This window comes from Marmota flaviventris, chromosome 8 (genome assembly GCF_047511675.1).
Source record: "Marmota flaviventris isolate mMarFla1 chromosome 8, mMarFla1.hap1, whole genome shotgun sequence".
Classification (NCBI taxonomy): domain Eukaryota; kingdom Metazoa; phylum Chordata; class Mammalia; order Rodentia; family Sciuridae; genus Marmota; species Marmota flaviventris.
Window position 1 is genome coordinate 54,317,137 of NC_092505.1, and position 14,984 is coordinate 54,332,120.

Genomic DNA, 14,984 nt, shown 5'->3' on the forward strand with positions numbered 1-14,984 from the left:
GGCAGGAGGATCGAAAGCTCTAGGCCAGCCTTAGCAACTTAGCAAGACCATTTCAAAATAAAAAGACCCAGGAGTGTAGCTCAGTGGCAAAGTGTCCCTGAGTTCATCTCCCAATGCCTCCCCCCCCAAAACAAAAACAAAAACACAAAACCCCTCAGAGTGTGTGTTTGTGAGAGTGTGTGCACACTTTTGAAAACACATGATTGCCCAGGAGGATTCCTGCCTCTTCCTGGTCCACTCCTCCTTCTCCTGCCTTCCCTGGCCCTCCTGGTGGTGGCTCAGATGACATCAGTGTGCTCTCTTGGCAGGGGGCCCTGGCCCAGCCCCAGCCCTGGTGGAAGATCCAGCTGTTCATGTGGGAGCCAGTGCTGTTTGGGACCTGGGATGGTGTGTTCACGTCCTGCATGATCAACATTTTTGGGGTTGTCCTGTTCTTGAGGACCGGCTGGCTGGTGGTAAGTGATGAGCTGGTGGCCCTGGTGCCTCTTGTGGGTCCACAATCTGGAAAGCTGTCCTGCTTGGCATCCTTCAGTGCAGGCAATAGTTTCCTGAAGCACAGGTGCTCCTGAAACATGAAATAGGACACAAGTAAGTGGCGAGCTGGCATGGCTTTTTATTGTTATGATTGTTCTATTTTTATTAGTAGTTGTATGCCTGATTTACAATTTTTATTGTTATAATTGTTCTATTTTATTAGTAGTTGTAAGTATTAATTGGCATTGTTTTTTTAAAAATCTTTTTTCTTTTTCTGTGGTGCTGGGGAATCAAACCCAAGGCCTTATAAGTGTGAGGCTAGCGCTCCATCAATGAGAAACATCCCCAGCTCCTTGGCATTGTTTATTTATTTATTTTTTGGTTCTGGGAATTGAACCTGGGGGTGCTTAACCACTGGGCTAAATCCCCAGCCTTTTATATTTTATTTTATTTTTTTTATTTTGAGACAGGATCTCGCTAAGTTGTTTAGGGCCTCACTAAATTGTGAGGCTGGTGTTGAACTTATGATCCTTCTGCCTGAGCCTTCTGAGTTGCTGGAATCACAGGTGTGTGCCACTGTGCCCCACATGGCATTGCTCTTTAAATGAGAGTCTGTGAGCCCGGGACTCACAGGTTCCAATAGAAGCTTCCCCATGGATTTGATTACCCAAAGAGTCACGGGTCATCATGGGTGGGACTAGAGATGAGCAGAGAGATCAGATGGGTGGCAGTTTTGCTTCCAGCTTGTGACCCTCTCTGGCCTTCTTATCTTTCCTGTGTCCTGCTAATGCACCAGCTCCTCACCCACATGGTTGCCTTCTCCCACTCTCTCTGACTCTGTGTGTGACCATACATGGGGGCCCTTAGTCAGAGGTGTAGGCTCCTTACCTCTGGGGGATAGATTGCCCTGCACAAGGTCCTACGGGGTTAGTTTGTCTTTCTCTGCACAGAGAACAAAAGTCCTTTCCTTTGTTTTATGCAAAAGCATTCTTCCATACAGGTGTGCACCCTGAGCAGGGTCCTCAGCCCTTCATATTGTGCCTTCTCCCATGGTGGGACTTCAGTATACCAAATAGGCCCAGAAGAAAAGGTGAATACCTGTTGTGTGCTAGCACTACTAGTGCCAATGGAATTGCAAAACCCAACACCTCCTCCTTCCCATAGTGGGCAGAGTCATGTCGTCAGAGCAGCGGGAAACACCTCAGGGGTGGAACAGGCTGAGGATGCTGCATTCACGGAAGTGTCCAGGAAAGCTTCCTGGGGAGAGGTGCAGTTTGGAAGGCCTTGAAGGGTGAGTTGGACCAGACAGGTGGAAGAGAGGGCTGTTGAAGGTATAGAATATTCCTAAAGTAACAGAGCCGATGCCAGAGGAGATACACACATACAAGGTATATATTATCAGGTAAGTTTTGAGTTTGAAGGTGGAAAGCTCATGCAGAATTTCTACATTGCAGCTTAGAGGCAGAATCCTTCTTTGGGAAACCTTAGTCTTTGCTCATAGGGCCTTCTACTGATCCGAAGAGGCCCACCCACATTATGGAGGGTAACCTCTTTACTTTATGACAACTGATTATTTTAATCACAACTTTAAAATACCTTTACAGCAATATTTAGACTAGTGTCTGACTAAACCACTGGTCACTACAGTGGACACATAAAATTAACCATTCCATGGGCATATTCCAGGGGATTACAGCTCCATGGTGGTGGGATGTGCAGAGTTCTTGGATTTCCCCATCAAGAGGCCTGGATAAGGCCAAATTTTCCTAAGCTCTTGTTCAGTCACATCCCAGTCCTTACCTCAGGGTTCAGCCTTTACTGTACCTGGGTGAGTCTGAAATTTTTTATTTTTAATGCATAGGAAGCTTAGATTGGTGTCAATAAATTAGTGTTTATGCTAAGAATTTATGCCTCTCATAAGCCCTCTAAATTTATGGGGGCCCCAGACTTACAAAAACATAGCCGCAAGCCCAGACTGTTCATCTTGGCAGGTAGGCTGAGGCTTTTGGGACCTGACCTCGTTCTTCTTCTTCCTGTGGTGGTCACCTCACTGCTTAGTAACTCTCCAGCCTATGTCCAACCAAGGCCCATCAACCTGACCTCTAAGGCAGAGGAGGCCTGATCAGTGTCAGCCTGGGATTCCTGAGCTCTGTTCCTGTAAGGATGGTTATGGAAAGGTGGATGGAGAACAGACTCTTAGTCCTTTAGCTCCACCACCCCTTTTTTTTTAAGGGCTGTCAAGAACTATTAGTTCCATCCCCAAAGCGAAGGTATAAGTTACATTAGTTATTATTATTGCATATCAAATTACCCTAATATTAAAGCAATAGATATGTTTTCTCTTACAGTTTCTGTGATTTGGGGATCCAGGTACTATTTTAGCTGGGTGCCTCTTGCTTGAGGGTTTTGGTCAAGCTGTTGGTCAGGCTGCAGTCTCCTCTGAAGCCTCAGCTGGGGTGCCGGGAAGTGGTTATTGACCCAGGCCTGGGTCCTCATCATGTGGATGTCTGCTAGGGTTGCCTCATGAAAAGGCAGCAGACTTCTACAAGGGGGAGCAATCTAAGAGAGGAGGAGAGAGCAAGAGCATGAGACAGAAGCCATAGTCTTTTTACTATCCTAATCACAGATTCTGTCACTTCTGTATTCTAATTATTAAAAGCAAGTCACTACATGGATAAAAACAAATAGCCTAAAATAGAAGTTTGTGCATGTTTAAATTTGCACTTCAAAAACTATGAAATAAATTTCAACTAATGTGATCATTTTGAGTGACTGACAAAATATTTGCATACTTTAAAAGAGTGAGTCATTTGGTGCAGCCTAAACCCAAAAGGCTGGGTATTACACAAGGACAGAAATACCAAGGGACAGGGATCACTGGGGCTATCTTTAAGTTTGTCTACCACACAAATACATCCTTTTGTCTTAAAATGATCTGTAGTTTTCAGCTCTGACATTAGTTTTACCTGAAAAATCATATTTGATCATGAAAACAAAGGCAAACATGAAATGCCAAAAATAATATAGAATTCTAAATATAGAGCTTCTAGGGAATGGCATAAAATGAAAATGGTAGAGATCATGACAAAATTATTAGTTTTTAAATGGAAGATTTTAACTGTATGGAATAATTTGGAGGCATACTTATAATCTGAAAAATGGTGAAGTGGTCATTCTAGTATGAAAATTTAAATATGTTATTGGATATTTTATTTTTACATGCAGACAATTTATAGGTATGAACATGATCCTATGTAATTTCCTTATAAGTATAAAATCAGCAAAATGAGTCCCCAGCATGTTGAGATGTCATACTCACATATAGTTTAAGGCCATCTGCCTGGGGGCATCTGGTGCTGGGGCATTGGGGTGGGCAAGTAGGCATTATGATTGGCTCCTGTCAGTTCTTCTTTTGCCCCTGTCTCACCTCTGGAATCATTTAACACTGCCAACCCTAGAAATCCCAACAGCGATGTGAACTGTGTGGCTGTGGCTGGGTTTTTGTACACATACCCACACAACTGTTGATGTCTTGTTCCCAGAGGGAGCCACAGATATCCTCATGCTCCAGTCTAGCCACTAAGGAGAAGGAGAGTGAGTGGGTAGAATACGTATAAACTGCATAACAATAATGAACAATAGTAATAATGGTGACATAAAATTTATAGCAAAATAAGAATATAGCAAATAAAGTTTATCAAGCCCTTATATCCTGGATGGCATTCTAAGTACACTATATGTATTTAATCCCCCTAAGATTTGTTATTTCCTGACAACCCTGAGATAAATATTATCTCAATTTTACAAAAGAGCAAACTGAGCAGAGGTAAAGTCCCAGTAGCCACAGTTGAGGAGACACCCTGTCTACTTGTGCTCAATATGCAGTTTGCATTCAGAGCCCTACCTATGCAGATGCACATTCCTTTCTTGACCTGAGTGTCCCCTAGGAGACCCTCTCCTTGCTCCTCAGTTCCACGCTAGGTCAGATGGTCAGAGGCTCATCCCTTTTTCAAAGACTAATGGCTAGTGCGTTGCTACAGCTATCTTATTGCACCCTGATGCAACACTTAACATCTCAGATTTACCTGTCTTTTCTTTTTCAGTCTTTTCTTTTAATTCTGGGCATAGAATCCAGTTCTTCAGGCATGCTAGGCAGATAGTTTACCACTGAGCTACATTCCCAGTCCCACATTTTTTTTTCTATTCTGCTTATTCCCATAGGAAATTTGAGGTAGTCAACAACAACAACAATAATAATAAAAAACCCCACAGTACTTCAAGCTAAAAAACATGTGAAAAACTCATGCGAGAGAAAGCACAAATGAATGGGAAAGTTTACTGCAGCGATTCCTTCTGGTGCCTGCACATGTCCCCTGCACTCTTCCAATCAGCCAGGTCTTGCTTGCAGGTAGTTCCAAAGCTAGATGAACAGTATGTCCCCAGAACTTCCTTCCCCAGTGGCCTGTGAAAGAGTAGCAGGCAGAGGGCTTTCTTCTCCTAGGTCTACTATGTGGCAATGTTGTAGTAGAAAGGAATTTTGCCAGGGAGGAAAACCCCTGGCAAGTATGGCAAGTATTGCAATAAGTACTAAACCCTGGATCCTGGAGGAGCCCCGAAGCATTATAGGGATGGCTCCTGAGGGAGGAAATCCTAAACACGGAGTCTTTAAGGATGCATTGGCTTTAACATGGCAAACGCATAGAATGAACAGTAAAGGCATTCCAGTCATGTAGGTAAGCAGGTGGTGGGACAAAGCATGTCCCTGCATGGTAGGGCACAGAGTAACAGATTAGAAGGTGCCTCATGACTATACTGAGTGCTTCAACTTTACTACTTAGGTGATGGGAAGTCATTGGAGGATTTAAAGTACTCCTCATAGGCCTTAGCTCTGGTGGTGTCTTTCAACTGTTTCCGGTTGCCCTACTTGCGGCGCCCCCACCCCCATTCTAAGGCAGTGGGTCCCAGGGTGAGGGGAAGTGGTTAGTGCTCCCATTGGGGACCACTCTGGCAGGACCTCCGCTGCTCACCCTCATCTTGATCCTTGCTGTTCTACAGGGAAACACGGGTGTGCTCATGGGCATGCTTCTGGTGTCCTTTGTCATCCTCGTGGCCCTTGTTACTGTGCTGTCTGGCATCGGCGTTGGGGAGCAGGTTGGCATGGGCAGTGGCGGCGTCTACTCCATGATCTCCTCCGTCCTCGGCGGGCAGATGGGAGGCACCATCGGGCTGCTCTATGTGTTTGGACAGGTGAGGCTGCCAACAGCGGACGACCCCAGCACCCCACCCCACCCCCCGCCTGCGCTCTGCTTCTTCTCTTCTCACCATCTTCTCTCCCCTTCCTCTTTCTACCTGGCTCTGGTCCAGATCCCTGACCCCTTAGTCCAGAGCTCCTGCTCCCACCATTCCTGCCTCATGGATTCCTGATTTGACAAGGGGCTTGGCCCAGCACCATTCTTGCTGCCTGGCTAGGAAGGGTGTGCACCATAGCAGCTGGAGCCCAGGTGGCAGCCATGTGGCCTGGGACCAGGGCATTTTTGTGCTGAAGAGAAGGCATTCTGCCTGTGCCAAGGGACTTTCTTGGAAGGAGGCCCTTGTCAACTGAGCTGGAGCTCTCACACACATTTGATGACTCAGGTGACCTTAATAGGGAGGCTGAAAGCCCTTGTGTGGACTCTGTATCTGAGAAAGAGGATGGCGACGAGGAGACCACCTCATCAGGCTGGATGAAGGCATATAGAAAACCAGTCAGCAGGGAGCAGTTCTAAGGCTTATTTAGCTAAAACACAAGGCGGTGACTTAATGCTGAGGAAACAAACTACAGACACTAAGAAGCAGTTCTTTGTAAGCATTTCTTGGATTGAAAAAGATTCTACGGTACCCACAAAGGGTGGTTTTCAAAACAGCTTAAAGAATTTGTATAAAGAAGAGTCCAAGAGTCTCCTCAAGGAAGACATTGGTTTTGTTTCTTTTATTTTTAGGTAGCACAGGTAAGGGATTTCATAAGAAATACATCTGATTCTCTAACAGCATAAAGTAGAAAGAGAGAGAGAGAGAGAGAGAGAGAGAGAGAGAGAGAGAGAGTGTCTGTCTGTCTGTCTGCAGGGAAGGCAGATGGGTTGTCACTGACTGTTTAAGAGCATGTGCTTTTACCAAAGAAAGTTCTTTAAGAATAGTATAGGTCAACCATCCCTAATCTGAAAATCCATAATCTAAAATGTTCCAAAATCTAAATTTTTTTATAACCTTATATTGAATGGTGCTCAAAAGTTTCGTATTTTGAAACATTTCTGACTTCAGATTTTCACATTAGGATGCTCAGCCCACAAAGTCTATGCACATATACCAAAATCAGAAAAGTTCTGAAATCTGTAACATTTCTGATTATCCATGCCTTTTGGGTAAAAGATGTTCAAACTATTGTCTGCAAGGTGAATAATGAGTGGCTGGTATACTTTATTCCCCTGAGGATTTGTGCCTAGCTCTACTATTGTGGAGCCAAATGGGCTGCAGGGTGGACACAGAAGTCCTTGCTCTCCCCACTCCCTGGGCAGGGACAAGCCAGCTTCTAGAAGCAGGTGCCAGCTCTGAATACCCAGGATAAAGAGAAGAAGCTGGTTTACCTAGTCTCCCTTCAGTGGGCTTATTTGGAAGGAAATATGAGAAAGATGTTTTCTCAGCCCTGGCGTCTGAGAGAAGCCTCTGTGTCAGCAGCTCTTCTGTTCTGCCTTCTTTCCACTTGGGCCTTGGTCAGATATCTCCAAGTGCCTCTGATCAGTGTCTTCGTCACGCCTCTGCTTTGTCTGAAGCTACCCCAGGCTGCAGTCTCTGAGCAGGGTGTGGTTTCTGTTTAATCCTGTATGTGTTACTGGCTTTTTTTCTAGTATGTTGAGGACCTTTTGTGCATATTCATGAGGTCTGTTGGCCTGTAGTTTTTTGGGGTGTGACGTCTTTGTCTGGTTTTGGTGTGAGGCTACTGCTGGCCTCACAGAGTGCGTTGGGAGGTGTTCCCTTCTCTTCTAGTTTTTTGGAAGTGTTTGATGTTAATTCTTTAAATGTTTGGTGAAATTCAGCAGTGAGACTATGGCATTTTCTTTGTAGAAAGTTTTGATTCTAATTCAGTCTCTATTTACGTGGGCTTGTTCCACGTTTCTGTTCCTTTTGGAGCCAGCTTCGTAAGCTTGCATCTTTTTAAGGATGTTTCTGTTTCATCTAAGTTATCGTATTGACATATTTTTTACTGGAGTTGTGGCTCAGTGGTAGAGCGCTTGCCTAGCATGTGTGAGGCCCTGGGTTCGATCCTCAACACTACATAAAAATAAATAAATAAAATAAAGATATTGTGTCAAAATAAAAAATAAAAAGGGCTAGGGATGAAGTGTGATAGCAAAGTGCCTCTGGGTTCAATCCCTAGTACCAAAAAAAAAAAAAAAAAAAAAAAAGACATTGCTCTCTGTCTCAAAACAGGCAGCAATCAAGATTTGGCCAGTGAGCCAGTTTGCCAGCCCCTGTCCTACAGCATCAAAACTTAAGAGATGCAAACACGAGAATAATTATTTTAAAAGCTTGCAAAAATCTTGTGGACGTCCTTTGTTCTCCCTGTTTTAGTCAGCTTTTTCTCACTCTAACAAAATAATCAATATGAACAACTTAAAAGAGGACAGACTTATTTTGGTTTCAGAGGGTTCAATCCCTGGCTGGCTGGCTCCTGTGTCTGGATCTGTGGGAAGGCAGCACATCACAGTGGAAGGTGTGGTAGAATAAAGCTGCTCACCTCACTGCAGCTGGGAAGCAGACGGACAGAGGATAGGAGAGGTTGGGGACAAGATAGACACCATTGGAGCCTGCCCTCAGTGAGCTGCTTCTGCAAGAAGGACCCACCTCCTACAGTTTTCCCCACCTCCCCATGATGCTAGCAGCTAAGAATTCATCAATAGACTAGTCAGAGCTCTCACCACCCAATCCCCCCCCCCAGAGCCCCATTTCTGAACGTTGGTGCTTTGGGGACCAAGCCTTTACCACGAGTCTTTGGGAAACACTTCATATCTAAACCATAATGATCCCAAGCCCTTCTTCCCTCACTTCTGAGACCCATGTAACAAGCTTCCCTGTGGGACCAGACTCCCTTGGCTAAGAGGGGAAGATGGTTAGAGACCCTCCTCACTCCCTGCCCCACTCACCCGCCCATATCAGTCTGAAGGCTTCTTAACTAGACACCAGAATGTCTGTCTTCAGCATACTGACCTGTCTATAAGCATTTATAATGGCTACTGTGCTCTGTACAAAAACAGTGGGGAACTGGAAATCTTTTATAGACTTGACAGAGGCCTGGAGTTTTCCTCATGGGATTAGCACATGTGCAAAACTGTTACCAGCTTCAACCAAACTCAGGGGTTTGTGACAGAAGAAGGTGGGTGGAGGGACAGCTCTAGTCCTCTAACTGGGTACCTGAAGGTGGAGGGGAAATGCCTATGACTGTGCATGTGCAGTTCTTCTAAAACAAATACCTTCGAATGGAGGTATAGTCCACATTGTCTCTTTAAAATGGTCAGTGACACTCCCTGTGTCTTATGGCAGGGAGTTAGAGAAATTTCTCTTAGAAAATGGAAAAGAAGGGCTGGGGATGTGGCTCAAGCGGTAGTGCGCTCGCCTGGCATGCGTGCAGCCCGGGTTCGATCCTCAGCCCCACATAAAAACAAAGATGTTGTGTCCGCCAAAAAATAAATAAATAAAAAAAAGAAAATGGAAAAGAAATAGGAATACCTATGGTTATAAACTTCAGGAGGAAATGAAAATACTTTAAAAATATAACAAATACTTGATGCTGGGTGCAGTGGTGCATGCCTGTAATCCCAGTGACTTGGGAGATTGAGGAGGAAAGTTCATAGGTTTGAGGCTAACTTCAGTGATTTAGCAAGGCCTTAAGCAACTTAGTGAGACCCTGTCTCAAAATAAAAAATCAAAAGGCCTAGGATGTGGTTCCAGGGTAAAATGCCTCTGGGTTTAACTCCTGATACTGCCAGAAAATTAAAAACTAAAAACAACCGCTGGAGATATTTACACAAATCACCAGGAATGCTTTCCAAGAAAGAGTGGTGTAGGTTGGAAGGTAGACCTTAAGGTAGTTTCCTTGCTGTGGGGAAGGGGCAATCACTGATAGTCCATGCCTTGTGCCGAGCTCAGACCAGCATTGAGATGGCTGTTGTGAGCCAGGGGTGATGAAGGCCTTGATCCTGGGCTGCTTCCCTGAACACAGGACTACAACATACCCCAATGTAGTTTTGCATAAATATAATGGTACTCTCAGTATGTTTATTTTTATTTTTTTCCTTTATAAATTGATATAAAAGGGCAAAATGATCTTCACTGTAGTCAGTTAGTGCATCAGCCATAATGTAACGTAATGAAAAGTGAGCTGTCCCCACCCAAGGTAGCCAGTGTCCACAGCTTATATTGTCTTCCACCACTCTAGTCACACACGGGTGGGGATTTGAAGGACTTGCTTATTTTTATAAACAAAGTTCATACTCTATTCCACATCATGGGGGTCTCACTTAACCTGAAGTCACAGATATTCCCCTAGGTCAGTGTTTTTACTTTATGAGCATAGTACTTACTGAATATTGAATAATATGAGCATACCTAATTTATGGCACATTTTTGTTCTCCATTTCATTTTTCTTTATTAGTCGTTGTTAGACATGGAAAATGAAAAACCCTAAGATAATGTGGCCTGGGAAAAGGGAGTGAAAAAGAAAACCATACATGGATAGCTTTCTTCTCTCTCAAGATAAATCCTTTTCAGATGCTGGCCACTGGCGGGGAGAAAGTGTTTCATCAAACCTAGAATGATAGTCTCTAGGAGACACTAATCTCTTCCAAGATAAATCCTCTCCAGGTGCTGGCCACTGACCCCCAGCACAAAGACCCAAATTCCTGAGTGCCCAAACTGACACGCTCTGAGTATAGCCAGTATAAGCCCCAATTCCCGCTTTGGCCAGGGGCTCATTTTCCACCAGGAGAGCGGGTCCATTCCTGTGGGCCTTATCCCGTTCCTGAACAAAAGGCTCAGATGATCCGTGAAGTTTTCGTCCAGCCGGGTCCTTCAGTGCTCACAGTAGTTTTATTCCTTTTTCATTCCTAATAGTCTATGTTTTTGCATTCTCTCTTTTCTTTTTAATCAGGTTACCAGGGGTTATCCATTTTATTGATTTTTCTTAAAGGGTTATATTTTGATTTTTGTGTCATTTCTCTTGTTTTTCTTCAATTTTATATTTCTTTATATTAAATACTTCCTTTTACACTCTCATTTATTTATGTTCACCTTCTTGTGACTTTTCAGTTAATACTTTGTTCCTTTATTTTTCTTTCTCTTTTAACTAATAAAAACATTTAGGACTAAATTCTTTTTTTCTTCTCTTTTTTTTCCTCCTCTAGAGGCAAGTTTGGTTGAGTCTCTTGGGTTTTTAGAATTCTCCTGTTCATTGCTGTATAGATAATTTTAAATTTTATTTTTTACTACTTCTGGCTTTGCCAACAGGGGTCAAATTTATTTGCATTGCATTTTCGCCCTAATTGATTTGGCATTTTATTATGTTTTTAGTTCTTGTGGTAGCGGACAACCCTTAGAAGCTATAATTAAACATACTTTTCTTTTTCCTATTTCTTATTTCTTTTACTTTTTATATTCCTCCCAGATAAAATGTTGTTTACTATCTCATCCCTGACCAAATATGAAATCTCTATAAATACCCTTTCTCCTTTCCCAAACTCTTAAATTTTGAGAGGATGATATGATTTTGGACTATTACTGCTTTTCCTTAAAGTCAATCTCTTTGACTTCAAGAATCCTTATTTATGACTTATATTGCAACTTCCCAGTGGCTTTACCATCAACTGTTTAGCATTAGCAAAGTGTTTTATGGTATTTGCAGCTAGTTCCTGTTTCTTCTTCTTTGGTAGCTAATAATAAAATCATAATGATAATGCCAATAATCATTATTTCTATAACTTCAACTATGAGTCAGATATTGGTCAAGGGCATTTAATCATCCCAATAACCTTCTGAAGTCAGTATTGCTATTATCTGTGTTTCACAGGTGAGAAAATGAGACACTTTCCCAAGTCACACAGGGTTTGGCCTTACCTGGCTTCACAGTCCATGCTTCTAACCACCAAAGAGGTCTTTCAAGCATCCCAGAGAATTTTTTCCCCTGTTGTGGCAACTTGAGTTAAAAGACATATAGGTGCAAACCCCAAAGAGGGGCTCTCCTGGAATTACTGGAAACAGAAGTGGTGCGTACAGCTTGGCCCTCCTCATGTAAGCAAGTACTGTTCAGCTGCTAGGAAAAAATATATATAAAAGAATTTCTTGGAGGCTCCAGATGCAAATGGTCACATTCAAGTTCTGGCATCATCTTCTGCATGTGGCATGTGGGTGACATGGGACACCTGGGAAGTTGAAGCCCATATAAATGATCTTTATTACTCCATTCTTATCTCTCTCTTTTTTTTTAAATTCAGATAAATCTGACCATGAGGAGTCCTGTTGACCTGGCCAAATACTGATCACATAGTATCATTAGCACCACCACACTCTTGGGGTTAAGTCAAGAGACAGTTTAAGTTCTGAAGTAAATATAGGAAAACACAAATCTCAATCTCTCTCTCTCTCTCTCTCTCTCTCTCTCTCTCTCTCAGAGATAATTATATTTCCTCCACATTTCTAATATGGACAGAGATTCCTATAATTATGGGATACTGAGAGGGCTGGAATGACCGTTTAAGCTAAGTGTGTACATTTTGGAGAACATTTAGAAAAATGTGGTGTGCCACAGTGAAGAATGGGGCTGTGCGTGTGAGCTCCCCTCAAATACAGAACTTGTGTTACCCTCTGGCCTTTGCATGAAAGGGCTATGGCTTAGCAGTGATTGCTTCCCAAAGCACTTTTTATACAATCAAGTTATCACAAAATATTTCTTGGATGCTTGTGGTATACTTAGCAAATCAGGGTATTTGAAGAGATGTAAATCAGCTAAATTTTTTTATGTTTGTTTTTTAAAAGATGTTTGCATTCCTGGTAGTGGTTCACTGAATATCACTATATATCACTTCTATACGTGATATATGTGGGAGGTGGATGCAGATAACGAAATGTATGAAACCGGCAGTGAGCTGAATGTGTATTCAGAAGATGGAGATGAGAAAAGACTTAATGGAAAAAGAATATCTCCAGTGAGGCCCTAACAGGGTTTGTTCCCTGGGGGATTGGCAAGAACAGGGCAACAGGGATGAGAGTGACAGCTGACCTTGTGGGGCAGAGAAGGGACAAACCTGAGGAGCAAAGGGAGCTGAGGCTGAGGATTAGGTAAAGTGAGGTGGGTGTTATTTTTAACTATTGATTTATCTTTCAAATATCCCCCCCCAAAGTAAAATTATGGCTCAGATGTAAAATCATGGCAAATATAAAATGAGCTTGTGCCAAAGCTTTTATTGAATTCATCAATCAGTGGAGGAGCCAATAGGATGTTAAAGAGCAGTGAGAAGCTAGGTGTGGATGTTAGATGGATGGAGATCAACCTACAGAGTTCTGGGCAATTTACCAAATACATACAAAGACAAGGTTGCTGGGTTAGATACAAAGCTAGTCGATGTCTTACAGGACAACAAACTTTTAATCTTTTGGGCTTTCTGTTTCCCTGGATAAAAGTTACTTGTATTTTTACTAGAAAAAAAAAAATCTGTAAGTTAACACGTAATTTTACTTAGTCTGAGATATTAATAGCAAATAGTGAATTGAACAGAGTACATTTGCCTAGATGTCCTTGGGTAGCTTTTGTAACATATGACCTTGAAAAGCTGTGCCATCTACTTTTTTCCTCTATTTCCAAGTTTTAGATAATTTCAGAAATAATATTAACCTACAAAGAAATTGGCCACAGTGCCCTTCTGTGGCTCTGAAGATGGGACCCCCTGCTTGCTCTTGTTCTAGATTTAGTTCTTGAATAGTGCAGACAGAGAAATCGGAAGGCCTCTTCGACCCAGCACCCCCCAGGTCCCTGCCTTCCTCTCATACTCTTTTCATCTTCGTCACCTCTGGCAGTCGGCTCTCAGCTTGGGCTCAGTGCTCATTCTCCCCTCGCTCAAGACATAGTCGAGCAGAAATGGGGCCTGGGGCAGATTCCCAGGTGAAAAGAGCAGGGTAATGGTGCTGGTTCCTCGCTGCTGAGCCTGGGCTGGTGCAAGTGTTTGTCGGGGCAAGCAGGGTGCTCGGGGTGGGTGGTCCTGCCCAAGGCTCCTGATGCTTCTCTGTCTTGCTGGCTCTTCCTGTCTGGAACGTCCGGGCAGTGTGTTGCAGGTGCCATGTACATCACTGGCTTTGCTGAGTCCATCTCGGATTTGCTGGGCCTCCGGAACATCTGGGCTGTGCGAGGAATTTCAGTTGCCGTGCTTCTGGCCTTGCTGGGGATCAACCTAGCGGGCGTCAAATGGATCATTCGATTCCAGCTGCTGCTGCTGTTCCTGCTGGCCGTGTCTACGCTGGACTTTGTGGTGGGCTCATTCACCCACCTGGACCCAGGTAAGCCCTTCAGGATTCAGTATGTGGCCTACCCTGGGGATCTGCACTGCTTTGTGAATGCTGATAGATGTGAATTTGGAGATGACCCTCCCGTCATGGGTTGTACCTACAATTTAGTGTGGCCGTTCCTGATCAGGTGAGTTGGTACGTCTTGGTGTGACTTCACGAAGTCTCTCTTCACACACAATTTTTCACTTCATGCTTTTTCTGTTTCCTTTTCTTCTTAAAACAAAACTCAGAAAATTTAGATTAAAAGAGAGCAGAAATACACAGAGATTAAATTGATAACAGTGATTGGAAGACTGGGCAAGAAATAAATATGCATGTAGGGAAGATAAACAGACCTTAATTTTTTCTGTCATTGATTTTTTTTTTTTGACTGGGGATTGAATCCAGGGGTGCTTAACCACTGAGCCACATCCCAGCCCCCCCCCCCTTTTTTTTGGTATTTTATTTAGAGACAGAGTCTCACTGAGTTGCTTAGGGGCTTGTGAGGTTGCTGAGGCTGTCTTTGAACTTGAGATCCTCCTTTCTCAGCCTCCTGAGCTGCTGGGATTACAGGTATGCTCCATCACATCTGGATTTTTTTTTTTAAAAGAACTTTGCTTGCTTAGAGTGTGTGAAGCTCTAGGTTCCATCTTTAGCACTGTGAACGGAGGACAAATACTAACTATTTCTGGGGGACAGAGACAGATATGTGCTTGATTATTTATAGTTTTATGTGCTAAATTATTTTTTTTCAAAATAAAAATATGCATCCATTAACTAATAAGCTTAAAGAAAACTACCAACCAGGTATAGTTTTGCCCCCTTTGGAGATGATATCACATCTGTTTAAGCAGTCTGTCACTATTTAATCTAACCCTGGATTTTCCTCAGCCTTGAGGATGCTTGGCCACTCAATCCTAAAGCTTTAGGCCTTGAGTGAACAGCT

The 14,984-nt window shown here is 43.2% G+C and overlaps 1 protein-coding gene across 1 annotated transcript in view; it reads left to right on the forward strand.

Moving 5' to 3' along the window:
* The first annotated feature begins 353 nt into the window (after positions 1-353).
* Slc12a8 (solute carrier family 12 member 8) overlaps positions 354-14,984 on the forward strand; it is a 116,377-nt gene continuing 101,746 nt past the window's right edge. Inside the window, exons 1-3 of the mRNA XM_027936002.2 lie at positions 354-455; positions 5,530-5,721; positions 13,819-14,050. Coding sequence (XP_027791803.2) covers positions 354-455; positions 5,530-5,721; positions 13,819-14,050 — 526 coding nt within the window. The remainder of the gene's footprint in view (positions 456-5,529; positions 5,722-13,818; positions 14,051-14,984) is intronic.